The 26,677-nt window shown below is 37.8% G+C and overlaps 3 protein-coding genes across 5 annotated transcripts; 2 read left to right on the top strand and 1 right to left on the bottom strand.

Annotated features, from left to right (window-relative positions):
* LOC306870922 (15-hydroxyprostaglandin dehydrogenase [NAD(+)]-like) lies at nucleotides 1–2,836 on the top strand. The gene is made up of 7 exons (XM_079418510.1): nucleotides 1–107; nucleotides 227–350; nucleotides 424–530; nucleotides 616–709; nucleotides 2,035–2,111; nucleotides 2,258–2,421; nucleotides 2,497–2,836. The coding sequence occupies exons 1-7, from the start codon at nucleotides 15–17 to the stop codon at nucleotides 2,624–2,626; spliced, it is 789 nt and encodes a 262-aa protein (XP_079274636.1). The 5' UTR covers nucleotides 1–14; the 3' UTR covers nucleotides 2,627–2,836.
* LOC306870921 (ester hydrolase C11orf54 homolog) lies at nucleotides 1,661–7,998 on the bottom strand. 3 transcript variants are annotated; one of them, XM_079418508.1, is made up of 9 exons: nucleotides 7,757–7,998; nucleotides 6,934–7,020; nucleotides 6,201–6,299; nucleotides 6,041–6,114; nucleotides 5,863–5,964; nucleotides 5,141–5,317; nucleotides 4,022–4,171; nucleotides 3,740–3,856; nucleotides 1,661–3,624 (listed from the first exon to the last, which is right to left on the bottom strand). In XM_079418508.1, exons 2-9 carry the CDS (start codon nucleotides 6,989–6,991, stop codon nucleotides 3,451–3,453), a joined length of 951 nt encoding a protein of 316 aa, XP_079274634.1. In that variant the 5' UTR covers nucleotides 6,992–7,020; nucleotides 7,757–7,998; the 3' UTR covers nucleotides 1,661–3,450. The 3 variants fall into 3 exon arrangements, with proteins under 3 accessions (XP_079274634.1, XP_079274633.1, XP_079274635.1); XM_079418507.1 differs by lacking the exon at nucleotides 7,757–7,998 and adding an exon at nucleotides 7,108–7,395; XM_079418509.1 differs by lacking the exon at nucleotides 7,757–7,998 and having other exon boundaries at nucleotides 6,934–7,039.
* On the top strand, nucleotides 7,345–26,627 carry pho (phoenix). The gene is made up of 5 exons (XM_079418504.1): nucleotides 7,345–7,925; nucleotides 18,186–18,462; nucleotides 21,168–21,265; nucleotides 21,352–21,409; nucleotides 21,639–26,627. The coding sequence occupies exons 1-5, from the start codon at nucleotides 7,693–7,695 to the stop codon at nucleotides 25,803–25,805; spliced, it is 4,833 nt and encodes a 1,610-aa protein (XP_079274630.1). The 5' UTR covers nucleotides 7,345–7,692; the 3' UTR covers nucleotides 25,806–26,627.
* The last annotated feature ends 50 nt before the right edge of the window (nucleotides 26,628–26,677 follow it).

Raw genomic sequence — 26,677 nt, forward strand, 5'->3', positions numbered from 1 at the left:
GAACGTGACTGAAGATGGAATTACAGAATAAAGTGGCTGTGGTGACTGGAGGTGCTCAGGGTTTGGGCAGAGCCTTTGTCGAAATACTCCTAAAAAAGGGGTCAAATGTAATTAGTCGTCTTGTTTGATTGCATGTGTATAAATGTCAAGAACCCAGTCAACCAGCTTCATAGCAACATTTTACTGCACTATATGATACTGAACTACAGATTCATTTTGATTACAGGTGGCCTTCATTGATGTGAATGAACCACTGGGAAAAGAGTTAAAGGCTGCGCTTACCGAAGAATATGGACCTGACAGGGTTGAATTTTACTCTGTGGATGTCTCATCTAAGGAGGAATTTATAGGTATATGAAGATTATTTTTTTTTGTCTTTTAATTTGTCTGGGAATAAAGAAATAACATCAGATTTTTTTTCAGGAGCTTTTCAGAAAATTGTGGACAGGTTTGGCCACATTGACATTGTGTACAACAATGCAGGGGTTGTGAATGAAAATGACTGGGAGAAAACCATTGCCATAAACATGGTATGATTTTTAATAATGCATCAGTTTATCTGTCTGTCTGCCTGTTCATCGGGCAACATGTTGAACTGTTCATGTGCTTTTATAGTCTGCACTGGTGAGGGGAACATATCTGGCTCTGCAGTACATGAAGGACAATCCTGGTAGCAAAGGGGCAATTATCAACGTATCATCTACTGCAGGTTTGGAACTTAATACACTAAATTTGTCAATCAATAAAAAAAATTGTATAATATGTATATTATATATTTATTTGATAAAATGCATTTAACTGATTGAAAATACAGCAAAAACAGTAAGTTCAAGTTCAAGTTTGTTTGTATAGCTTTTTTTACGATACAAATCGTTGCAAAGCAGCTCTAAAGGAAATGAAGTTTCCACAATATATTTATGTATTGCAGAACCTTAATATATTTAACTTGTGGCAACATTTGGTAATTCTGTATATTGTCTGAGCATTGGCATCCTCTGAGGTCCTCTGAGGGGTTGGCATCATCTTTTCTCAGGTGTTCGGTCATCTCAGATCATTTAAGGGTTGGATCCAGACTGAAGCTTGGGATGTTAATCCCGTGGTAGAAACAGAGAAACAAATAGAGACATAATTACGTTATCAGGAAGGCTATTCCAAAGTTTGGGAGCCAAATGTGAAAAAGCTCTACCTCCTTTAGTGGACTTTGCTATCCTAGGTACTACCAAAAGTCCAGAGTTTTGCGACCTTAGGGAGCGGGTTGGATTGTAGCTAGAAGATGAGTTCGGTACGCAGGAGCTAAACCATTTAGGGCCTTATAGGCAAGTAATAATATTTTGTAAATGATACAGAACTTAATAGGTAGCCAGTGCAGAGACTGTAAAATTGGCGTAATATGATCATATTTTCTTGACCTGGTAGCCGCTGCATTTTGGACTATCTGTCTAAATGTAATTTATTTCTGTGATGAAAGCTGAATTTTAAACAGTCATTACTCCAGTGTTCAGTGTCACATGATCCTTCAGAAATCATTCTGATATACTGATTTTGGTGCTCAAGAAACTCAAATTTTTATTTTTATCAATGTTGAAAACAGTTGTGGAAACAGTGATACACCTCCATTCAAAAGTTTAGGGTTATTAAGGTTTTTTTTTTTTTTTTTTTTAGGAAAAAAACTGCATCATGATTTCCACAAAAATGTTAAACGGCAAAAACTATTTTCAACATTGATAATAAGAACCATTAATAAATTAACTAATAGTAACTGAGCACCAGATCAGCCAAATAGAATGATTTCTGAAGGATCATGAGACACTGAAGACTGGAGTAATAATTGCATGACTGCTGACAGCTTTGCCATGACAGACATAAATTACAATTAAAATAGAAAAGTTATTTTAAATTGTAACAATATGTCACAATATTAGTTTTTTTCTGCAATTAAATCCATATCTAATAGTAGCAGATATATATACACATGTAGCTACACACAGTATATGTATATATGTATACTCAACTTTTTTTTCATATTGGCCACAGGTCTGTGGTTTGTGCCAACAGCGCCCATCTACACAGCAACTAAATACGCAGTGGTGGGATTCAGCCGTGCTATTGCAGTATGTTTAGTAATATATAAAGATTTTTTACATTTATAATATAATGACAGCAATAATTCACATGAACTTAAAGCCTTGAAAGATAATGAGGAGTGCATCTCTTGCTAACAATAAGGCAGATTTGATTAATTTTGTATGTTTAACAGGCTGCTGCTGTGAAGGCCAACCTTGGGTGGAGGATCAACACTCTCTGTCCAGGTGTGGTGAAGACTAACCTGCTGTCCTCTTCTAATATAGAGGACAATTTTGGACAGTTTTCACAACTAGAGGGACTGAAGGAGATGGTTCTGGAGAGAAATGACTTTGTGGAGTGAGTTAACAGTCCATATACTTTTCAGTAGATTTTGCAGTGAAAAGTACTTCAATGTCATTGCTTTATTTATAGGCCTGAGGATGTTGCCAAGGCCTCCCTTATTCTTGTGACAGATGAAAGCAAGAATGGAGAAATTCTGAAGATTGATGCTGATGGTATGGAGTTCATATCCCTTCCTGAACCATCAGCCATGCGAAAGTAGCCAATCAGCTTCATTCTCTGCCACAGCCATAACCTTCAGAGCTGATTCCTAATGTCAGATTAGAATTGAAATGTTAAAGGCTTTGTTCCTATGATTTTGCCTGGTTGAAAATGTACTAATCTAATAGTTCTAGTTGGCAGTAGACAATATGCAAACTTGAGGCAGGCCTAATATAAGGTCTTGCCTAAATAAACGATCAGGTGAAAGGTCTCTTTATGTTATTTTTTGGTTGTCCATGTGAGTGTTACAATGAATACTGGACACACTATATTTTAAAAATGTGTAATACACCACCAGTCAAAGGTTTGGAATGATTAAGATTTTTTAATATTTTTGAAAGAAGGTTCACAAAGGCTGCATTTATTTGATCAGCAATACAAGTAAAAAAGCAATACTGTTAAGTAATATACAGTTAGTTAAAATGTTATTTATTTCTATGATGGCAAAGCTGAATTTTCAGCAGCCGTTACTCAAGTTGTGTCACACGATCATATAGAAATCATTCTAATATGCTGATTTGGTACAATATTTGTTGCTGTACCAAATCAGTTGCAAAAAGGCATCACAGTTGTCAAAATTCACTGATCAGTTCACTAATGTTTTAATTAATAGGATAATTTCCCTCTGAAATTAATTGGGAAAAAAAGCTAATTGAGATGGCTTGACCATCAAGTAAATGTAGAGAGATTGATTGGATTGTGAAAACTGCTCAAATCGCTCAATACTTATTTTATTTACTATTCATCAATATAAAGTGCTCCTGGTAAACAGGGCAAAATTAATTATAGCATATTAAATGCATAAAAATATAAACTGTCAATAGTTTAATCTCTGCCAATATTGTGTGTCTCTGTGGGTCGGTCGATACGGTAGATAAACTCAGCAGGCAGGAAGTATCCCAGGTACTCCACTGTGTTTGGGGTGGTGTCTATGTAGTAGTGGCCCCCCTCACCATGGTGACTGAAGCCATGCGTATGCTCCACTCTCAGGTCAAGACCCTGTGAATTGGGAACAACAGAAGTGAGTTGATATGAAATATTTAGAGAAGATACAGAATAATATTGTTAGTGAAATGGAGGTATGAGTCATATGACACGATGGGTTGGTACTCACTGGGTCTCTGGACACCATGACAGTTTGAAAGATCAGTGGAGCACTGACTTCAAAATGCCTGAGCCAGTTATTGACGTCCTCATTGGTGTTTAGAGGGCAGGCGGAGAATTCAGGCGGCTTAATGACAGAGCAGTGAAAAGATTACGCTTCCATCACATCATTTCTGATCTATTTTGTAGTTTAATCCTAGTTCAAGATGCTACTTTATTCTATTGAGTTTATCAATGACTGCTTTATAGGCCCTACAAATGTCCATTTTTTAATTATGTTTTATTTTGTTACCATGATATGGATCTTTGCCTTCCCCTTCTGTATGACGAAAGTTCCCCCCAAGGCCACGCTCTTCTCCCCATAACGTTCTTCCATGGTCTTTCTCATGCAGCTCACAAGACTGTCCTCTCCAGTCCTTCTGCAGGCTCTCACCTCAATGACCTGCAATGGAAGTTTTTCAAACCTCGTTACTGTTTGATAATAATGTTGTGTAACAAGAATGTTTGTTGTGTGTGAAAACTGATAAATTAATAATAATACATACAGTACCGTTCAAACGTTTGGGGTCAGTAAGATTTTTTAAAAGATATTGATTGTTTTATTCTGCAAGGACACATCAAATTTTAAGCTCATTAAAAAGTGACAAAAGAAATGTGTAACGGTACATTCACCCGGGGCGTCGGCGTCAACACTTGATGGAGGGCATGTCTGAAGCTAGGTGCTGAACAGCCAATCACATTAGTTTTCAGTTGTTGCACGAACGCGATTGGCTAGCATCTGCACTAGGGTATTTGCATATGGTGATGTGATTGGCTGAGGCCTGCGTTAACACTTAAAAGTTTTCAGCTTCTGCTGTGAGCAACACACCCACAATTCATAAACGGACCCACAATTCATTTCGGCAATGCTTGACGTCACTCCATTCAAAGTAAATGAGAGGCTTTGACGTTGACGCCCCGTGTGAATGTACCGTAATTTTACAGTAGATTTTTATTTAATATAAATGCTGTTCTTTTGAATTTTCTATTCATCAAAGAATCCTGAAAAATGTATTACAGTTTCCACAAACACATCAAGCAGCAAACGTACTAATGTACAAATAATTTAACTAAAATGTACTAATAATTAGTTTTTACTGTATTTTTTATCAAAATAAATGTGGTGAACGAGACTTATTTAAAAAAATCCCTAAACTTTTGAACAGTATTGTGAAAATATAAAATAAATCCATTTCAAGTGGTTTTGTTTTATGTAATAATTAGTGAAAGCTCACTCCTGTTAACCGTTTCATCATTTATGGCCATTACCAAAGGAACTACTTCATGTAATAACCAGAAATCACAGTATTGGGATGTACAGAGCCGGAATTCTGTCAGCGTGATATGAAAGCAAAGTCTCTATGGTTCTTACCTTTCCAGGTTTGCCCTCACACGCATAAAGGTTTGCAAGGAGGCCAAAGTCACAGTCATGGAACCTGTTGCTGTATTTCTCCTGCAGACATTTTCCATCCACTGGGTTGATGGATGAAAAATAACTGGCATTCACTGCAGGTCTTCCTTCAGCTTCAGTCAGCACCAGAGGCATTAACTATGAAAAAACAGGAAAGATACAGTATTATAAACCCCACTGGACTCTATATCCAAAAAGTAGTTTATTTAAAAGAAAAATGTTTTGTATTGTCATGATTTTTTATTTTTTTGGTTGATAAGACAGTTTTAAACAGAAACTTATCACCATATGTGGCAATTTTCATTTACCGATGCCACTGCGAATTCATATCAGTTTTATTTCTTTTGTTCATTCATTTATTTTTTTACAATTTCATTTTCATTTCGTAAGGTCTGACCATTTTAATGTGGAAAAAATAGCCCGGTTTCACAGACAGGGCTTAGACTAAACCAGGATTAGGCCATAGTTCAATTTGGACATTTTAAGTACCTTTTATAAACGTACTTAGAAAAAAACATTACTGGTGTGCATCTTGAGACAAAACAAAGGCACTGATATATTTTAAGATCAGTCAGTGCAAGTTTCTTTCAGTTGAAACAGCTAAGACTTACATTTTAGTCTAGGACTAGGCTTAAGCCTGGTCTGTGAAACCAAGCTGCTTGTTTTAGTGCAGCTATACAGACCTCTCCATTCATCCCGGTTGTCTTGCAGGAAACGGCACCAGCACCAAGAAAAAATCCACCAGGCAGCTCCACCTCCTTGGACACAGTGTTCATGTTGTACACCTTACAGGGGAAAGCTTGCATCGGTTAGGGTTACAAATGTGTTTATGACAGTTACATTTACGGTTTATTAACACACCTTGTCCGGTTTGGCCAGAGGAATCAGATAGGGTACGCCTCCCACATCAGTAATACGAGGTTTGCCACACAGACCTAATAAAAGAGTGTTGTTCAAAGAGCCTGTAACACCTTGAAATACCATTATATGAAATACTATTTGAAATACCATTTGTACTCACCCTTGACAGGAAACCCAAAAGGCTCTTGTGTAAGATCTGGACAGTCAGTGACAGACACTTTTACATCAGAAAAGTTCTTATTCAGTCCTGATTGCAGCACTGGAACACAAACACACAGACATACACAAATATATTAGTTACAATGAAGAAATGTAAGCCCAGCTGCAAACAACCACTTAAGATCATGAAATCCTTAGTAAAATTCTTGTAAGGACATTATTGACAGGGTAACTTAAAAGTGCACCTACAACATTTTAGTTCATGTTTAGCTCCCAATAGTGTAACGGACTTCATACTGACAGCTTTAGGACTGAATGCATTAATGCATTTACTTTCTGTAACGTTAGTCGACAAAAAGTTCACATAATTTCAATGATTTCATTTAAATAAGTTTAACAATTTTAATTTCTTTGCGTAAAACATTTTTAGCGAACAAATTTACTAATATTATGTTTAATCTTTAGAGAATTCTTATTTGATGCCTGTAGTGCCTTTCATTTCTTTCAAACACTATCAAAAACAATTATAATTCCGGATATGTTTTTCTATTACGTCTTGAATTTCGACAATCTGTTTTAAAGGTACGTACAAAATCACAACAGTCAAAAGAGTCCCTGTGAACTTTGGACTCATATCCTGTCATTTGGATTTTTCAAGCACAATGAAAGAAATTAGTCATGCTACAAGCTAAACCCGTTTAAATGCACATATTGAAATGAAATGCGCCGATTACCCTGACATAACTCCTCGAGATGTGGAACGTGCAGCTGGAACTTGTCGGTGTTGCTCATCCTCCTCGCTGTGTTTGATCTTCAGACTCCTGCGTGCAGACAGATCACATGACTACGGCACGTAAACTCGTGAAAACGCGTATACTTGGCGTTGACTGGCCATCCAGAAAACATACTTTTTAACATACTCGTCCCCTGAGTATCGCTCCTCCTTTCTCAGCATAAACAGTTTTGAGCTTAAGTATTTATTTTATAATACTTTATTATGGAACATGTCTCTTGGGAATCATGACTACACAGTGTACATATGATAAACTATTTGCTAAGTTTTATATTCACGAACATACATTTTCAAATAAAAGCCTAGAAGTGGAATAATTTTATTAAACACCACAAAATCAATGTGATTGCAGAACCCTTCTGAATGCGATGTCGCGAGTCTTCTTTAGAGACGGATGGATTACGTGCGCATGCGCGCTACAACACTAGCTGACGTGTTTCCTGAGCGGAACTGGATTGCGCCCGCTAAATGAAAACAGAACTGTGCAACACGTGGATATGTTTGGCATAAAGACAGCATTTTCTGATATGCTATTTATTTATTTTTTTTGACCAGTACTTTTGTGTTCATTCTTAATCTGTTGCAGAAACAATCGGTGTTTCATAAACACCCGTCGAGGCCGCACAAATCGGTGATATTCGACATCGCGCAAGTCTCTCGTGGTAAGGAATACATGACCAGATCAGTGGACTGAATAAGTATGGCTCTCGGTAGCGAAGACAACACAGCCCACTTTGCGTCGCCGAGCACGCGGAAGAATGTACCCGTTGTGGCGCACGTTGGAGATCTGATCGACATTGATCCGCACTCGGAGCTCATCTTCGAAACTCCTCCGCCTGATGTTGTCGACTCTATCAATGAGTGTTTTGAGCAGTTCACCAGCACCGTGGAGAAAAGAAGTGATGCTACAGTCCACCAAACTTCCTTGGACAGGTAAAACAAGACTTGTATTGGAAACTAGACGTGTGGTTGTGTTGCTTCTCTTAATCTTTTAATATTTTGCCTCATATACCTCAGTGAGAGGTTAAACATACACTGGGATCAATTTAACTTCATTTAATAAGTTCATGTTAATTAATTAATTTTCCTCAGCACTCATTTGTGAAATTACACTAACGGCCTTAAAGTAAGAAATTAGATTGAAATGACTAAAGAAATTACTAAAACAAATAAAATATTTGATAGTATTTAAAAATAAATTAATTTAATGTATTATAAATATTTTTCAAATTTTCAGAACTAAAATTATATAAAAAAGGGGAGGGAAGTGGTGTGTGGCCAAGTATGGTGACCCATACTTGGAATTTGTGCTCTGCATTTAACCCATCCAAGTGTACACACAGTAGTGAACATACACCCGGAGCAGTGGGCAGCCATTTATGCTGCGGCGCCCGGGGAGCAGTTGGGGGTTCGGTGCCTTGCTCAAGGGTCTCACCTCAGTCGTGGTATTGAGGGTGGTGGTTGCCACGACTGCCCTTAATATATATAGTGCAACATCTGGAAGTAGGTGCCAGCTGTGTGTGGCATAACTGCTAAACAGACTGTCCTTTATTTGGGTGAACACTTTTATGCTTATTGACTTTATTATAGGGGTCCTTCGATCAGTATTTTTGAGACCGATCACAGAAAGCAGTATCTTCAGATACCATCACCGATACTCTTTATAAAGCCTTCTTTTTATCATGTACAATTATTTATGATGATCCAGTCAAGATTTTTATACATTTATTCAGGGCCTGAATTTCATTTTTGAAAATGAATTCCCCTCTTAGGTGACTCTTGTGAGGGGATTTTAGTTTTTTTTTTTTTTTATTTAAAGGAAGGGAGGGAGAGGGAGGGGGGTTGACCTTTTTCAAAAATATATATTTATCTCACCTAAATGTTTGATTTATGCACTGCATTTTTGTTTTGACAATCGTGCAATTGTTGCACATTAGCTTACACACAGCACAAGCCTGATTTCATGAGCTGTGTTAGATGTTCCTTTTAGACCAAGTTCACACATACTCCGTTTGCGGTGCGTATGCAGTCCATGTGTGGTATGTAAGCGGTGCAGAAGCAGCACTGACTGTGCTTTCACACAGGTGCACCTGATCCATGCCTGTTTACTACAAACACAACATTTATCCATTATTTTTGATTTCAAATCCAAACATTGTTACTTAAAATGCTTTTTCAGCATTGTGATTCTTTTTTACACTGGACATTAATTCAATGAAGAACTTTGTTTTATCACCTCCACGAGTGCCATCTATTATTGCCTTGTTTATCTAAAAGTGCTCTTTTCCTTTAAACCTAGCCAAAAAGCCATAGCCTATGTGTTGACTGTGGAACACAGTAGACTTTAATTATATGCATTTATGGTGTAATTTACTACATTCTAGTGTCAATCAATCCATGTTCATATTTACCACAAACAATGTGCTGTCACTTTAATTCAGCACGTGCAGCGGAAACGAGTGCTGCACCGCTCCTGGAATGTAACCGTGTGCAGTCACAGCAGCGTGAATGCTTTAATCCATTAACATAAGTGCGGAAAAAATACGCACCGCATACGCAATGCAAACGGTGTGTGTGTGAACCTGGCATTGTGTGTGCGCTTTGAGTGTGCATTAGCGCATGGTCTCCAGGAGAGTGCGCGAGCGCTGAATGGTTTAAACACTGGCAAGAATTAAAAAGGAATGCAATTTATAAACTTTTAGTGATGATGCAACACTGCCTCAATTGTGTAAATGACAATTCCCGTGTTAGCTGTGCAGCGTGCAGACGCGATGTGAATTGAAGCCATTTGCGCATTGAGAGAGAAAAAGAGAGCAGATTCTCTCAAGCTCAGTGGCGGAGCGGGGGGGGGTGGCTAATTGGGCTTAAGCCCCGAATGTTTTGTCAAAAGCCCGAATCTTTTAGGTTTTTTAAAATAACTTCAACTTTGTTTCATTTCCTCTCAGTCTTTCTGACAGGAGCGGCAAAAAATGAAACAAAAGCTCTATTACCTTGCGTGGTGTCGGACAGTACTCGACGCGTCTGCACGAGCGCGAAGGTGCGTGCGGCAAAAATGACGTCATCACTCAGCTTGTATGAATTTGATTTTTTTATTTTTTATTTTTTTTACTGAATAACTATCATAATTTTCCCAGATAGTGTATAGATTTTTAGGCATTCTATTATCTCAAACAGCCTGAAAAATAGTGCATTTAGCTGACGTAATTGGGAAAAAATCTCCCCAAAGGGGGAGCATGCCCCCGGACCCCCCTAGCTTTGTGCTAAGCCCCGAATGTTTACATCGTCTGGCTCCGCCCCTGCTCAAGCTGTTTGTGAAATTCTCACAGAAACTTTTCAAATTACTTTATTTAATTAAGAAATATGAATTGAACACGTATAGCATTATAATTATTTTACCCGTGCCAGGCAGAGACTGAGACGGTGCCGCTGCATGTCGTGCTAAATAGTAGTCGACCGATACATTTTTCTGTTTGGCTGTCATATACGATGTGGGACTTTTATTTTGACGGCGCTGAGAACCGCAGCACACAGCGCTCTCATTCTCCCTCTTGTTCGCCGTCATCATTCAGTTCTGTCTAATATGGATAGAAGTCTATCTAATAATCAGATAGAACAGTTAAACAAAGGAATTAACATGTATAAAAAAGTATTATAATGATTGCTTTAATATTATAAGTAATAGAAAAGCAAAAATTATAATACTTTCTCGTTTGCCGTTAGCATTCAGCAAATACGCATTTATATAATTTATACAGATCTTTGAATGACTAATATTTAATTTCACAAAACTTGCAGACTTAGTAGAATCTAGATCTTGTGAAGTGTGCATTTGTATCCTGCATGATTGCGTGTTCTCTCCGTGACGGTCGGTCCGTGTGAATGCTGACAGGAGGAGAGTTCAGCTTCACTAGAGATGCGCAATCAACCAGCTTAAAACTCCTGATTTCAAACTATGTTACTTTATGTTAGGGCTGTCGCGATTCGTCGCGACTAGTCGATTATTAAAAATCGTCGACTAACCGACAAAATACCGGAAGTGGCGCATTTCATGGACGAGAATCCATAAAACACATTATTAGACTATTTTCCAAGGCTCCATGATATATTAAACCCATTTAAAAATAAATTTCATAATTAAGCATAATTGTGAATTCACAAACGCTAAGGTTTAATTAAATAATTATATGTGATGCAGTTCTAAGACAGTATATGGTCTTTAATTATTACCATGCGTGTAGGTTAAGCACGTGCGTCTCACAGCGGCTGCGTTCACAGTAGCTCCACAGAAACTGTTATCATTCACATGTGGAGCATCTCAAACTCATCTCTGCATGTTGTTGTGAGTTTGGGTTTGTTATAACCTTCATATGGGAACCATTTCATCAGATTGTAAGGTAAATCATTTACAAATCTACACAAACACAGGAGAATACATCGCGGTTTCAAAATAAAAGCTCAAATCCTCACTCTGAGTTTACACGGTTTGATGTCCACATATTCATTTAATTTCAGCGGCTGTAGCATTTCTATCCTAAAGAAATGGACAAATATTAAAGATTAAGTGGACATTTGAATTAAATGGTGCTTGGTCAATATTAAACAGTAATGTGTAAAAATAATCGTCAGGCCGTCGGCGCCCCTGCAGGCCTTTGTACATTAGCTCTATTGTTTAGAATACATTATGTATTTTAACAGTTTTGTTCAATAAAACCATATGATTTCTTGCTTTTGATACTTTATTTGTACTAATTATTATTGCATCATTGCTATTATATATGTACTTTAAGTCATTTTAAAAGCTATTTTTTACTTAAATCCATTTTTATTACCACATATATATATATATATATATATATATATATATTTAATTAATTAATTAATTAATTATAGGGCCCTATGAAATCCGTTGTATTTCCAAATTCAGTTTTGTTATTTTATTAGTCTAATTAATTGAGATTTACAGTTTTATCTGTACCAAATTCTGTTTTGCATTATTTTCTGGATTCCATTTTAATTGTTCCATTAAATTTTAATAATAAAAAGCATCTCCAATTAATTGATTTTATATTTTTTTTAAAAGTTTTTTTTTCAGAAATACTGCACATTTACATTTTTCACCTAAATAAATTCTGGTAAATAATATTTCTGGTAAATACTTCTTTAAAAATAGTTTTTTGATTTATAATTTTATTAGTAGTAGACTAGAAGACGTGGATATGTTGTCATTCTTACACTATAATACTGAATTTTGATTTGAGTGATTTGGACTTTGAGATGGACACTTGCTTCTTGCACTCTATTTTGCACTTTACTTTTGCTTTAAAAAAGGATTTAATAGAAATTTAGATTTCATTTGGTTTAATAATATTTTTAAGTAAAATTGTTGATTTTTTTTTTTGCGGGAAATTAGTCGTTTAGATTAATCGAAATAAAAATAGTCGTTAGTGGCAGCCCTACTTTATGCATTTGCCCACTGTCATATTCATGTCATTTTCAATGTGTGCTGTATGTAATATGAGTATTACCTTGGCTTTATTTGAAAAATATCGATCCCAAAGCACACAAACTACCCTGAATACTAAGTGACCTGTTGGATACAGTTTTTACTTCCTGTTTAATTATAATTTATTTAATATTTATTAAATATTTATTTATTTGTGAAAAATACTTTGTCTTAAAGTATAAGTGTGTTAATTTTACATTTATATTTTTAATCCATTTTCAAATGATTTCAAATTTCTTAAATATTAAATAAAATTACACTATATTGCCAAAAATATTGGGTCACCCCCTTCTAATGAACAGGTTTGACTACTTTAATAATTTCCATGAGTACAATGTTTAAAGTAGTCAAACCTGTTCATTAGAAGGGGTGACCCAATACTTTTGGCAATATAGTGTATATCAGCCATCGGCCACCCTGCTTTCCAAGATATCGGCATTGGCCTTCAAAAAACCCATTTCGGTCGACCACTAGTGCTAAACCTCTCATGGCAGGTGCGTCATCAAGTTGAGTTTGTTTTTTGAGATCGGCCTTTTTAGAGGCCGCCAATCAAACATCCCAAAGCGATTATCGGCCAATAGTGATTGGTAGCTGATCAATTGGAGCACCCCTACTTTATTATGATGATTTGAATGATCTTTTAGGTTTAGTCACAAAGAATACAGTGTCTATAAATATGTATTCAGATTCTAGCCTAGGCCATTAAATGATTTATAAACAGCTAGACAAGTCTGAATGTAACTGGAAGCCAATGTGAAGATCTTAGATCTGGTGTGATGTACTCAGATTATTTGTTCTGGTCATTATCCTGGCAGTAGCTAATGGTCTTTTTGGGAATGCCAGTGAGGAGTCTATGTTACACCCTGCTAGTGATAAAAGCATGAACAAGTTTCTCGAAGTCTTGACTGGATACAAAACATACAGTTGGGCAAAAAAGTATTTAGTCAGCCACCAATTGTTCAAGTTCTCCCACTTAAAAAGATGAGAGAGGCCTGTAATTTTCATCATAGGTACACTTCAAGAGAGACAGAATGGGGGGAAAGAATCCAGGAAATCACATTGTAGGATTTTTAATTAATTAATTGGTAAATTCCTCGGTAAAATAACACACTGCAAGATTTGAAAATCGTGGCGCATCACACACTGCAAGATATTAAGATTATCATGCCGGAGGGAGCGCCTCACGTGATCTCATACAGCAAATCATCATTGATATTTCAGTTATGTTTACATATGTTAGCTAGCAGCTTTCTGCACTCACACAGTACATTCAAAACTGAGTCGATTTCACCTCAGCACTTCTTTCTCCTCACGTTTGTGATACGTTTTCGATACATTATACAGACAGTTGTGTTACTACAAAACGTCAAGAAGCAGTTTCCTCCGTCTCCGCTATCCAACAGAGCCGTACAGCAGCTGTTTGCGCATTGGCTATTGTGAAAGCACTGACGTAATCATATAGCCGTCATCATCCCAATTTAAATCCTAAATATCAAACATGGCTGACAAAATCACTCTGGACCCCTCACATCCAGCACACTCCCTCTTTGAACTGTTGCCGTCTGGTCGACGCTACAGAGCTCTGAACACCAGAACGGCCAGGCACAGGAACAGTTTCTTCCCTCAGGCAATCCATCTCATGAACACTTGAACACTTAACAATAAACATGAAACACACAACACTATCATACATTTATTTATTAACACACATACTTATTACATTTCAAATTTGCACCTAACATACCTGTACATACTAAATTGTCTATTTTGTGTTTGTGCTATTTTGCACGTCTATTTTGTATATTTGCATATTATCTTTATTATCTGTGTCTTGTCACTGTCATTCTATCGCACTGTGGAGCTTCTGTCACCAAAACAAATTCCTCGTATGTGTAAACACACCTGGCAGTAAAGCTAATTCTGATTCTGACATGATCGTGGTGGCCCTGATTTGTGTACGAGCAGATCGGGAGGTACAAGATTCGATCAGTGAACGCCTCACATTACCAGATAATCCACGCCGAACATAGGGACCGACCGAGGTGCTTGACAAGATTTTTGTGTACACAACATTCTCTGGCGTCACAAATTTTTTTTTTTTAAATATTCACAAAACATGAATCCCTTTCTGTCCATTTGAGATTTTGGTGTGGAGGTAAAGGTTAAGATTATGATGCAGTCAGATTATGATCTGATGCCGTCAGAAACCACCATTAGTTTCATATCACGGAGCTAACAGGGAAAACGAGAGGTGGTTAACTATGTTTCTACATAAATGAAGGTTGGTGTTCAGATGTAACAACTCTGAAGAAGATGTGTTCTCCTAATTTGGAGGCCTTCTTCATAAACTGTAAGCCGTTCTATTCACCCCGAGAGTTTTCCTCCTCCCTTCTCGTGAATGTGTACGTGCCTCCGGACGCGTGCGTGAGCGCCGCGATGCAACAGCTGGCCGAACAAATGTCTGAAACAGAGCAAAGGTACCCGGACTCTCTTTTAATCATTCTTGGAGATTTTAATAAAGCAAATCTCTCCCGCGAACTGCCAAAATACAGACAGCACGTTAACTGTCCCACCAGAGACAGTAATATATTGGATCATTGTTACACAATAATTAAAGATGCATATCACTCTGTCCCACGGGCAGCTCTGGGGCTCTCTGATCACTGTTTGGTTCATCTCATACCGACCTATTGGCAAAAACTCAAATCTTCTAAGCCTGTATTAAGAGCTGTTAAGAGAAGGACTAATGAAGCAGAGCAAGATTTAAAAGCTTGTTTTGACCTCACTGATTGGAGTGTTTTGAAGCCGCTGCCACCGATCTGGATGAGCTCACAGAGACTGTAAATTATTATTTCAGTTTCTGTGAGGATATATGCATCCCCACCAGGACATTCTTATCATTGAATAATGATAAACCGTGGTTTACTGGGAAACTCAAACAGCTTCGTCAGGCCAAAGAGGACGCTTACAGAAGTGGGGATAAAATCTTGTATAACCAGGCCAGGAACAGACTAACAAAGGAGATCAGAGTGGCTAAAAATAACTACTCTGAGAAGTTGAAAAAAGAACTTTCAGCCAACGATCCGGCGTCAGTATGGACTGGTCTGAGGAACATCACCATGTACAAGACACCACCCCCACAGTCTGTGGAGAATCAACAACTGGCTGACGATCTCAATGTGTTTTACTGCAGATTTGAAAAGGCCAGACTGACACCCAGCACCAGCTCTGATCTGCACTTCACACATTCACCCCCCCCTGCAACCCCCCTTACTCCCTCCCCCACCATTCTACCTGCGTTTAAAGTCTGTGTAGAGGATGTGAACCGGGTCTTCAGAAAACAGAAATCTAGGAAAGCTTCAGGACCAGACGGTATTTCACCTGCCTGTCTGAAAGTCTGTGCTGACCAATTGGCCCCCATCTTTACACAGATCTTCAACAGATCTCTGGAGCTGTGCGAAGTTCCCTGCTGCTTCAAATGCTCCACCATCATTCCCGTCCCCAAAAGCCCAAAATCACTGGACTCGCGTCTGTGGTCATGAAGTCACTTGAGAGACTGGTCCTGGCCTACCTGAAGGACATCACTAGACCCTTGCTGGATCCTCTTCAGTTTGCCTATAGAGCAAACAGGTCTGTGGATGACGCTGTCAATATGGGACTGCATTACATCCTGCAACACCTCAACAAACCTGGGAATTATGCAAGGATCTTATTTGTGGACTTCAGCTCGGCCTTCAATACCATCATACCTGACCTTCTCTCAGACAAACTGAGACAGCTCTCTGTGCCCTCCTCCATCTGTTAGTGGATCACCAGCTTCCTGACAGACAGGCAGCAGCAAACTCGCATCCAGGACTCTCACCATCAGCACTGGCGCCCCTCAGGGTTGCGTTCTCTCCCCACTGCTCTTCTCCCTCTACACAAATGACTGCACATCAAAGGACCCCTCTGTCAAGCTCCTGAAGTTTGCGGACGACACTACAGTCATAGGCCTCATCAAGCACTGTGACGAGTCTGCTTACAGACAGGAAATTGAGCAGCTGGCTGTCTGGTGCAGTCTTAACAACCTGGAGCTTAACACGCTCAAAACTGTGGAGATGATAGTGGACTTCAGGAGAAACCCCCCTGCTCTCCCCCCACTCACCATCATGAACAGCACTGTGACTTCAGTAGAGTCATTCAGATTCCTGGGAACCACCATCTCCCAGGACATGAAGTGGGACAATCACATTGACTCTATTGTGAAAAAGGCCCAGCAGAGGCTGTATTTCCTCCGCCAGCTAAGGAAGTTCAACCTGCCTCAGGAGCTGCTGAAACAGTTCTACTCTGCAATCATCGAGTCTGTCCTATGTTCTTCTATAACTGTTTGGTTTGGTTCAGCTACCAAAACAGACATCAGAAGACTACAACGGACAGTTAGGACTGCTGAGAGAATTATCGGTACCCCTCTGCCCAGCCTCCAAGAACTTTACACCTCCAGAGTGAGGAAAAGGGCTAAGAAAGTCACTCTGGACCCCTCACACCCAGCTCACTCTCTCTTTGTACTGTTGCCCTCTGGCCGGCGTTACAGATCACTGAGCACCAGAACAGCCAGAAACAAGAACAGTTTTTCCCCCCAGGTCGTATCCCACCTGAACAACACATAACACACCCTGGTACTGTACATCTGTAAATAACCCATCAAACCTTCATCTGTACATAGGACACATGCACATTCACAGTTCTGTCTATGGTCATGTCTCTTTTCTGTATATTTTTATTATTTATCACTATTGTTATTCTTAATTATTGTCTATTTTCTTCATTATTAGTGTTCTTTATCACCTTAAATTATATGTTGTCTGCACTATGTTTGTACTTTCTGTACTGGAAGCTCATAACACAAGACAAATTCCTTGTGTGTGCAAACACACTTGGCAATAAAGCTCTTTCTGATTCTGATTCTGATATTTTAAAATGCTTGATTGTTTCTCATGTGCTACAATACAAAGTCTATTTTGTTGTTTTAAAGAAATATTAACATAATTTGTAATTATTGTAATATTTGGAATTTTAATGTTTTAGCTTTTGAGAGAAGCTCCTTAAGGTTATACTAGGGCTGTGCATTTAATCGAATTCGATTATTACGCGCATCTCGTCAGTAAAGCCGGTTTTGTGATTCGTAGTAAATCCCAGACGAATCGCCTTCGATTATGAATGTGATATTGCCTAGCTTGTCAGTGAACTACGGCTCTGTGTAGTAAATGCCACTCCATCTGAAAGCAGGTGATGGCGATTTACTACTAATCACGAAACCGGCTTTACTGACGAGATGCGCATGATAATCTAAATCGATTATTTGCACAGCCCTAGGTTATACCAGTTTTCATAATCAGAGAAATAAATTAAAATAAACCTTGCAGTTGAGTTGACATTTTCTTAATTTGCTCATGAGTGCAACAATTCTAATGAAATGTAAAAAGAAATTTCTCAAACAAAATAATCCCGATTACTTTTTGATCAGAATAATCAGTTATTAGTTTAATCTTTGTGTAATCCTACCATAAAATCATCTAATAATGTTTTGAGATGAAATTTCAGTGAATCGATAAGTTTGCAAAGACCACAAATATGATCTAATTTTACTGAAATCTTTCACTTGAACATGTTTTCTCATGCACTGCATCATATCTCTGCATTCCCTTGTACAGTGACTCTGGTGAAAGCCTGTTTATAACACAGTCTAGGACTAAAGCAGTCCAAACTAGAAGACGTCTTCGATCGTTTAAGAGACTGCGAGAGTGCGTCTCTGATGATTCTGTTAATGAGAGAGAGAATGAAGACAGAGGAAGTGGAGGTCAGCGTCCGGAGCACTCCAAGAGAAGAAAAAGTTCCATCTATATTCCTCCTCGAAAAGCTACCTTTCCATTTCTGTTGAAATCACTTCGACGACAGCACCTGTCCGCAAAGAAGCACCAGGTTCTAGAGGTGGGGTTAATTTGTGTATGCATTTCTTATGTCGTCAATTATTTTATAAACATGGAAAATTAAGTGCATGAATAGAACTTTACTATGTCCTGTCCCTGGTTGTTGTGAATTTGTGATCATAGATATACAGTAGTGACCAAAATTATTAGAACACTAGTATTTTCAGCAGCTAAGAAATGATTTTAAGTCAGTTATAAAAAACCAGTGAGATTTTTGTTTGCACAAGGAATCTTTCAACAGCCAGCGCTCCACACAGAGATCTGATCTCATTATCATCCAGTCTGTCTGGAGTCACACAAAGAAACAGAACAAACTGAGACCGCTAAATCCAGAAGAACTGTGGCAACGTCTCCAAGATGCTTCAAGAAACCTACCTGCAAAGCTACCTGAAAAACTATGCGCAAGTGCACCTAGGGAGAAAGCTGCTTTAAACGCAAAGGATGCTCACACCAAATGTTGATTTAATTTAGTTAATTGAAGTTAAATGATAAAGAAAATCTATTTGACATTATTTTTGACAGCATCCTCATTTTACAGCATTTTTACACAAGTGCCTAAGACTTTTAACAGTACAGTAGCTTTGCAGGGAGGTTTCTTGAAGCATCTTGGAGATGTTGCCTGGATTTAGTCTGTCTCAGTTTGTTCTCTTTCTTCATCTCATTCCAGACAGACTAGATGATGATGAGATCTGATCTCTGTGTGGAGCACTGACTGTTGTCAGACTCAAACAAAAATCTCACTGGATTATTATAATTACTGGCAAAATGAATATTTGGAAATGTAAAATGATATTTCTGACACACTACAGCAAAAGATAGAAATAACTGTTTAAACCCATATTTTAGCTGGTGAAAATACTAGAGTTCTAATATATTTTGGCCACCACTGTACATACATGCCTCATTATCAGCTGTTTCTTTGACCTGCTATCCATAACCTGTTCCCTATGTTGGAATGGTCAAAGCCAGCATGTGTATAGTTATGCTTTGAGATGCACAGTCAAATTGCTCAAGTGTTTACATGTATGAATATCTATATCTGTGATGGACCTCAGCAAATGATTTTGCTAAACTAATACAATAACTTTAATAATCCCCAGGTAAAAATTATGTGTACTTGAATGCACTAAAAATACTTAAATACAAGCAAGTGCATTTGTAGTATATTCTTGTTTTTTGTGCTAAATAAAATTGTAAAAGTTACACACTATAAATACACTAATTAAAAGTATATTTCTACTTCAGTAGTACTTCAGTGCAATTGCAAAAGTATACTAAATACCAGATATTTAAAGGGGTCATATGACGTTGGTAAAAATAACATTATTTGGTGTAATGCAATGTGTTTGTGGTTTAAAGTTAAAAAAACACATTATATTCCACATACTGTACATTATTGTTGCTCCGCCTTTCTGAAACGCATCGATTTTTACAAAGCTCATCATTCTGAGAAGCGAGGTGTGCTCTGTTTGGCCAGCTATCCAGTGCGTTGTGATTGGCTGAATACCTAAAGCATGTGACTGAAATGCTACGCCCTTTACCGTATTGTGATGGCGTGTCCTGGCGCAACGAGACAAAAACAATAAAACCCATTATAAACGAGGTATTTGTTGCATCCAGTGGAGACATAAATACTGATTATAATGACTTATACATGTCTGCATTTGTGATCGGTGAAACGACAAACAAGCGCTACTCTACACTGCTCAAAACTCGTGTTTGACTTAGTCAGTGGCAAATTCTTTAAATATGAAAACATACTTACAGGCTGTGAGTCAGAAGCGCCAGAGTGTCCTTGCAAAGTTGGAATTGCCCCACTTTATAGAAACAGCCTTTGTGCACAGCTTGCATTGTAGGCTGCTCTCCCAGGTTCAGGAAATAGTCCTCCGTAAAATGCTCTGCACACACTCTAATAATCATAATCGGACAAAAATAGTATTAAACTATTTTCATTTACAAATAAAAATGAATAAGTGAATAAGACTAAATCTGGTAAAATGTTACACACTGCTCTTTGTATTGTTGTAAAATACATTAATGAAAAAACAAGTAAATACATTTTATATATAAATATACTATAAAATTAAAAGACATTTCTTTTAAATGTATAGGACAGTAATGAAGGCAGCAACATATGATAGATAGGACAGAACAAGAAAGACTACTAATACTTTTCTGCACAATGAAAGATTATTATAATACGAAAGGCTCCAATACAGAGCAGCACAAAGAGCTTATGCGCATCCCCATTCTTAATCTTAAGAATAATTTTTAGTATATTAAGTACAAAATTTGAGCGTGAAAACAGTACTTCAAGTATATTATGAAAGTGTACTGAAATAAAAATATTTTACAGCACTTTTTTCAACTGGGACAATAAGACGAAGGTGTTAGCTAGCACAACATTAAAAGTTACCGTAGTTTAAAAACCTCTAATATTGAGATTGCACATTTAAAAGCACAACCAACCACATTGTCACCTGTGAAAGGTTATCCCATTTCTTCAGGAAATTAAATTTCTTTTTGGCATTTTGGCAAATGTATTGATTTTTACTGTGAGTGATGACTGATGACACGTTGACTGCTCAGAGATGCCAGATGTGTGGACAGGTCTGGAGTGGTCGAATGGGGCTTCTACATCTACATTCCTATGCTATAACATATTAAATTATGTATGTATATTAAAAATTTCCATTTGTTTTTTAGAACTCAGAAATGGGAGGGTTCTTAAAATGCATAAGGAAAATCGAGGAGGGTTGTGTGAACATGGGAAGAGCAATCAGTCCATCCTTTCTGGAGTCTGAGTAAGTTCTAATTCAAAACAAACAAAACAAATCTAATTTTAAACAGAATATAATAGTTTTTCATGATGAATAAACTTCAATTTCAGACTAATTGATAACTCTGATGGGGACGACCACAACAGTGATCATGAAGTCACAAAAGTGGTATGTAATTACTATGGACTTACATAGTACAAAATATGCTTTAGTTTTATATAATTTTTTTTTTTTTTAAGTACGATACTAATGCGTTTTAGGGGCAGTATTTTTTTTTTTAAAGAAATTAATACTTTCATAATACTAAGAAATGTTTCTTGATCAGACAATTAGCATATTAGTATCATTTCTGAAGGATCATGTCATGCTCACCTAATGTATTTTTTTTTTTTTCCAGGATAGAACCATTTTTGTTCTAAATTACTTTAAAGGAAACAAACAAAAATGGCTTCCACAATCCTTCTTGGAGATGAGGGTCCAAGATTCACTTTCAAACGACAATGAAAAACAGTTATTCAACACCAAAGGAAAAGAGAAGAAAAAAACAACTAAATCTACCACGAAAGACAAGGCAAGTCCTTCTGTTAAAAAACAATCAAAAAACAAACTCGAAGCTCCCAAAAGCAGAGCTGCAGCCAGGACATCATCAGAATTGTCTGTTGACACTCTCTGTATGGAGCAGGAAAAACAACACAAGGTTTTAGCTTCATGTTCAGATGCTGAACACTCAGATTCTGCCCATTCCAGACATCGACTTACTAAGCAGACTGTCCAGTGTGCTAAGAACTTGGATGGAGATCATTTAGTGGTAATTGAAGAGACACAGAGAAACTCTATAGAGGCAGTTACAGAAGCAGCAGTTCACATGGAGCATGATGATAATGCAAGTTCTCCATCTCAAGTTGATGATATCATTGGACTGGAAAACACTGTGTCAGATTTGCAGTCAGAAAACACAACAGAACATGTGGAGAAAATGAATTCACCTGTCCTTTCAGACAGCTTGTTTAACAGTAAATGGAAAAAGAAGAAAAAGCACAAATTAAAAGAGCAAGAGGAAGCAGAGTCTGGTGCAGACAATGTTCATTCAGTTGAGATGGATCAGTTCAGTGAGTCACAAACTGCTGAGATGGCACCCAAAAGAACAAAAAAGAAGAGAAAAGACAAAGAGAGGACAAAGACGGCACTCTTGGAGGACAATAGTGATACAGACTTCCTGTCAAATGAAGCTTCTGAAGCTCCTGAGACCGAACAACCTGAGCATATACAGACATCAGAGGAAATCACAGGATTAAAATCAGTGAGGAAGAAAAAGAAAAAGAAGAATGGCAGTGAAGAATCAGTGTCTCAGTTTGATAATGTCACTGATAGATCAACTACTCAAGAGACTGTTGAAGAAAGACCAAATGATGTTGTTGAACATACAGAAGCTGAATTAAATTATGCTGAGCACTCAGATTCTGTCCAGTGTGCTGAGAACTCGCATGGAGATCATTTATCGGTAATTGAAGACAGACAAAGAAACTCTGTGGAGGCAGTTGCAGAACCAGCAGTGGAGCATGAGGTTGACCTGATGTCTGACAATAACCTGCTCAACAAAAGCAATTCTTTCTTGTCACCTCAAGGGGGAGATATTTCTATACAGAATGATATTCAGCAGACTGACAGTGACTTTGGCTCAGAGGATTTATTCAGGCCATTGAACAGTCAGAAACATAAGAACAATCAAATTCATAAAGCGCCATCTATTACAGCGAACATGGAGGAGAGTGATCAAGACAGTGATGTGACTCAAATAGAGTCAGAAGGACAGTTTGTGTCCATATTTGGACCAGCAACACCAAGATGGTGTGATGGTGACCGCCTTGCACATGAGGACAACGACAGCGACGAAACTCAAATACAGACTGAGGGAAAATCTGTGTCCGTGTTTGGACCAGGAACACCAAACAAGCAGTTTACAACTCGAGACATGAACCGTACCAAACACCCAGAATCCCAAGAGACAAACCAGAGTCCTGTTGGCCTAAATGCTGAACTGCTCTCAAGGAAAGAGGAAAAGTGTAACAATAAAAAGAGAAAAGCAGTGTCAAGATCTCATAAGGATTCTGACGTCACAGATGTAGAGGAGACCATGAATGTGCAACCATCATCTAAACATTTACCACTAGCTGATGAACCATTAAAAGAAGTTTACTCAATTTCATCTGAGCGCCTGATCTTGAGTAAACGAAGGATGATGAAGGAGATGGAAACAGATCCTCAGGAGACTCCTTTGTTTAAAAATGGTGGACTGAGCTTTATTAAAAGAAAAAGAAAGAGAAAGGAAAAATTTGGTGCAACTAATTTCATACAGTGTGATACAAATGTAGATGTGAGCTCTGAATCTCCAGTTGATAACATCACTGTAGTTAAAACAACACCCAGAGAGAAAGAGAAATTGCATGAAGAGGAAATGGACGCATCGGTTTTACATTTGGAGGAGACATCAGAGATCTTGGAGGAAAGTGTTTTATCTACGGTGGCAGATAACAGTGTTATCACAAAGGTTAAGAGGGCAAAGAAGAAAAAGTACAAATTAAAGTGTAGAAGTGTAGAAAATCAGTCGGTTGAGACGGTTCAGTTCAGTGAGTCACAAACTGCTGAACTGACATCCAAAATAACTAAAAAGAAGAGAAAAGACAAAGAGAGGACTAAGATGGCATATGTAGAGGAGAAAAGTGCTACAGACATCCCATCAAATGAAACTTTGGACTCTGATAGACCAGTCGAGTTAAGAGTAAATTATCAATCCAGTGAAGTTCCAGAGACGAGAGGATTTCCAACGCCTAGTGTAACTACATTAAAATCCGTAAAGAAGAAGAAAAAGAAGAAAAGAGATGAGACTGAAGAGCCAGAATATGAATCTGTTGATCTGGAGGGGAGTTCTATGTCTCAGTTTGATCATGTTGATGGAGTGGTCGAACAACAGGTCATTGAAGAAAGGCCAAGCAATGACAACACAGCTGAACATTTAGAAGGTGATACTCCACATATTTTAAAAGCTGCCAAACGCAAAAAGAAAAGTCAGAATGCAAGTCCTTCAAGTGATTACATTATTGGACTGGAAAAACAAGTGTCAGGCTTGCAGTCAGAAAGCGCAGAAGATTTATTGGAAAAGAAAACGAAGAAAAAGCAGAAATTAAAAGCGCAAAAGAACGCAGGACTTGCTTCAGATATTGGAGACAATGTGCAGTTGTTTCAACACAGTGAGTCACCAACTACAGATTTGCTATCCAGAAAAACCAAAAAGAGGAGAGCAAACAAAGACAGGGAAAGATCAAGAGAAAGCTCATCAAATGAAATTTTGGACCACATGGATGATAGACCTTCAGAAATGAGAGGAAATAATGTGATTCAGTCCATTGAAGCCACCAAGACCAATCAGTTTGAGCATTTACAGATATCAGAGGAAATTACAAGATGTCCTTCACCCAGTGTAACTAAATTAAGCCCAGGGAAGAAAAAGAAGAAAAAAAGGGATAGAAGTGACAAACAACAGTATGAATCTATTGACGTGAATCTGGATGCGTCTCAGCTTGATGCGGTCTCTGGGCTGATGGCACAAAAGATGATTGAAAGAAAGCCACGCGATGGCAGTGCAGTGGAACATTTGGAAGGTAATGCAGCACACATGTTAAAGGTAGCCAAACGCAAAAAGAAAAGTCAGAATGCAAGTTCTCCATCTCAAGTTGATGATATCATTGGACTGGAAAACACTGTGTCAGATTTGCAGTCAGAAAACACAACAGAACATGTGGAAAAAATGAATTCACCTGTCCTTTCAGACAGCTTGTTTACCAGTAAACAGAAAAAGAAGAAAAAACACAAATTAAAAGAGCAAGAGGAAGCAGAGTCTGGTGCAGAAAATGTTCATTCAGTTGAGATGGATCAGTTCAGTGAGTCACAAACTGCTGAGATGGCACCCAAAAGAACAAAAAAGAAGAGAAAAGACAAAGAGAGGACAAAGACGGCACATCTAGAGGACAATAGTGATACAGACTTCCTGTCAAATGAAACTTCTGAAGCTCCTGAGACCGAACAACCTGAGCATATACAGACATCAGAGGAAATCACAGGATTAAAATCAGTGAGGAAGAAAAAGAAAAAGAAGAATGGCAGTGAAGAATCAGTGTCTCAGTTTGATAATGTCACTGATAGATCAACTACTCAAGAGACTGTTGAAGAAAGACCAAATGATGTTGTTGAACAAACAGAAGCGGAATCAAATTACACTAAACCCAAAAAGAAGAGGAAACGATCAAGCTTGTCTGTTAATAACAGTTCTGAGTTCAGCTCTTCTGATGCACAAATGCAGAAAACTATCACACCTGAGAGGAAGAGGAAGAAAAAAAGAAACTCTGATCACATCACAAATGTAGGTGGTGAATTGACTTTGGAAATTTCTGATCATACAGTGCCGTTTGAAAAGTCTCCGAGCCCGATGTTGAAATCACTTGAGGCAATTAAAAAGAAATCCAAGAGAACGAAAAACAAGGAAATGAACGGAAAAACAAGGAAATGAACGAAAGCATAAATCACATACCGGATGATAGAGCTGAACTACAAACTGTACAAACAACAAGGACTGACTCAATCATACAACACAACAATGCAGACAGACAGGCCAACATTACTATCTCACTGGGAGATTCAGCAGATATTAGAAAGAAAAAAAAGAAGAGGAAGAAGGATACAGAAAATAATATTACGGAAATCTCCATGTCTCAGAACACTGACTCGGCTGCAGCAGACACACCCAAAAGAGCTGAAAAACAGGCAAAGGTGTCATGACTGAGCAGGTTCTGTTCAAACTGAGTGTAATGCAGATACCTGTCTTCGTTCACACAGAAAACATGACACATATGAAGAAAATCACCTAAAGGAGGGATCTGGGGCAAGAGAAGTGTTAGTAAAAGGTTTTCTGTTCATGATAAATGGCCGAGAAAAATGTGAAAGCAAAGAGAGCTTTACAGATTAATATAAACAAAATGTCGAAATCTGTGATTGTCATTTTTTTATTTATTTTTAAAGAATTGTTTTGTGAGACATGAAACACACAATCACCTCTACATTATTAGTGTTACTTGTTTTATAGATGTGTAGATGATCAACATTCTAGTGACAAGGGGTTTATTTTTAATCAAAACATTTTAATTCGGTTTATTAAATCATTGTACAGCCAAATTATACAATCTCTTCTAGAGAACTATCATTTTTATTATCAGAATCTGAGTATTTTTATACAGAGGCAATGTGTTTGGTCAATATAATTCTGACCTACTTTATACATTTGCATTATGGACACTTTGTTACTCCGCTTCAGAGAAATAAAATATAACTTTATAACTTTATCTTTACTGACCTGGGTTTTTTTTTCTTTTTGTTTATTAAGAG

The sequence above is a fragment of the Barbus barbus genome, assembly GCF_936440315.1.
Source record: "Barbus barbus genome assembly, chromosome: 6".
NCBI lineage: Eukaryota > Metazoa > Chordata > Actinopteri > Cypriniformes > Cyprinidae > Barbus > Barbus barbus.

What these genes read in the sequence shown, in the direction of transcription:
- pho (XM_079418504.1), top strand. Translation starts at nt 7,693, where the DNA reads ATGGCTCTCGGTAGCGAAGACAACACAGCCCACTTTGCGTCGCCGAGC. An exon ending in CACCAAACTTCCTTGGACAG is followed by an intron (nt 7,926 to 18,185) that starts GTAAAACAAGAC and finishes TCCCTTGTACAG; the next exon opens with TGACTCTGGTGAAAGCCTGT. An exon ending in ATCATGAAGTCACAAAAGTG is followed by an intron (nt 21,410 to 21,638) that starts GTATGTAATTAC and finishes TTTTTTTTCCAG; the next exon opens with GATAGAACCATTTTTGTTCT.
- LOC306870921 (XM_079418508.1), bottom strand. Translation starts at nt 6,991, where the DNA reads ATGAGCAACACCGACAAGTTCCAGCTGCACGTTCCACATCTCGAGGAG. An exon ending in AGGCAAAGATCCATATCATG is followed by an intron (nt 3,857 to 4,021) that starts GTAACAAAATAA and finishes TCTGTCATTAAG; the next exon opens with CCGCCTGAATTCTCCGCCTG. An exon ending in TCATGGTGTCCAGAGACCCA is followed by an intron (nt 3,625 to 3,739) that starts GTGAGTACCAAC and finishes CCCAATTCACAG; the next exon opens with GGTCTTGACCTGAGAGTGGA.
- LOC306870922 (XM_079418510.1), top strand. Translation starts at nt 15, where the DNA reads ATGGAATTACAGAATAAAGTGGCTGTGGTGACTGGAGGTGCTCAGGGT. An exon ending in AAACCATTGCCATAAACATG is followed by an intron (nt 531 to 615) that starts GTATGATTTTTA and finishes GTGCTTTTATAG; the next exon opens with TCTGCACTGGTGAGGGGAAC. An exon ending in GAGAGAAATGACTTTGTGGA is followed by an intron (nt 2,422 to 2,496) that starts GTGAGTTAACAG and finishes CTTTATTTATAG; the next exon opens with GCCTGAGGATGTTGCCAAGG.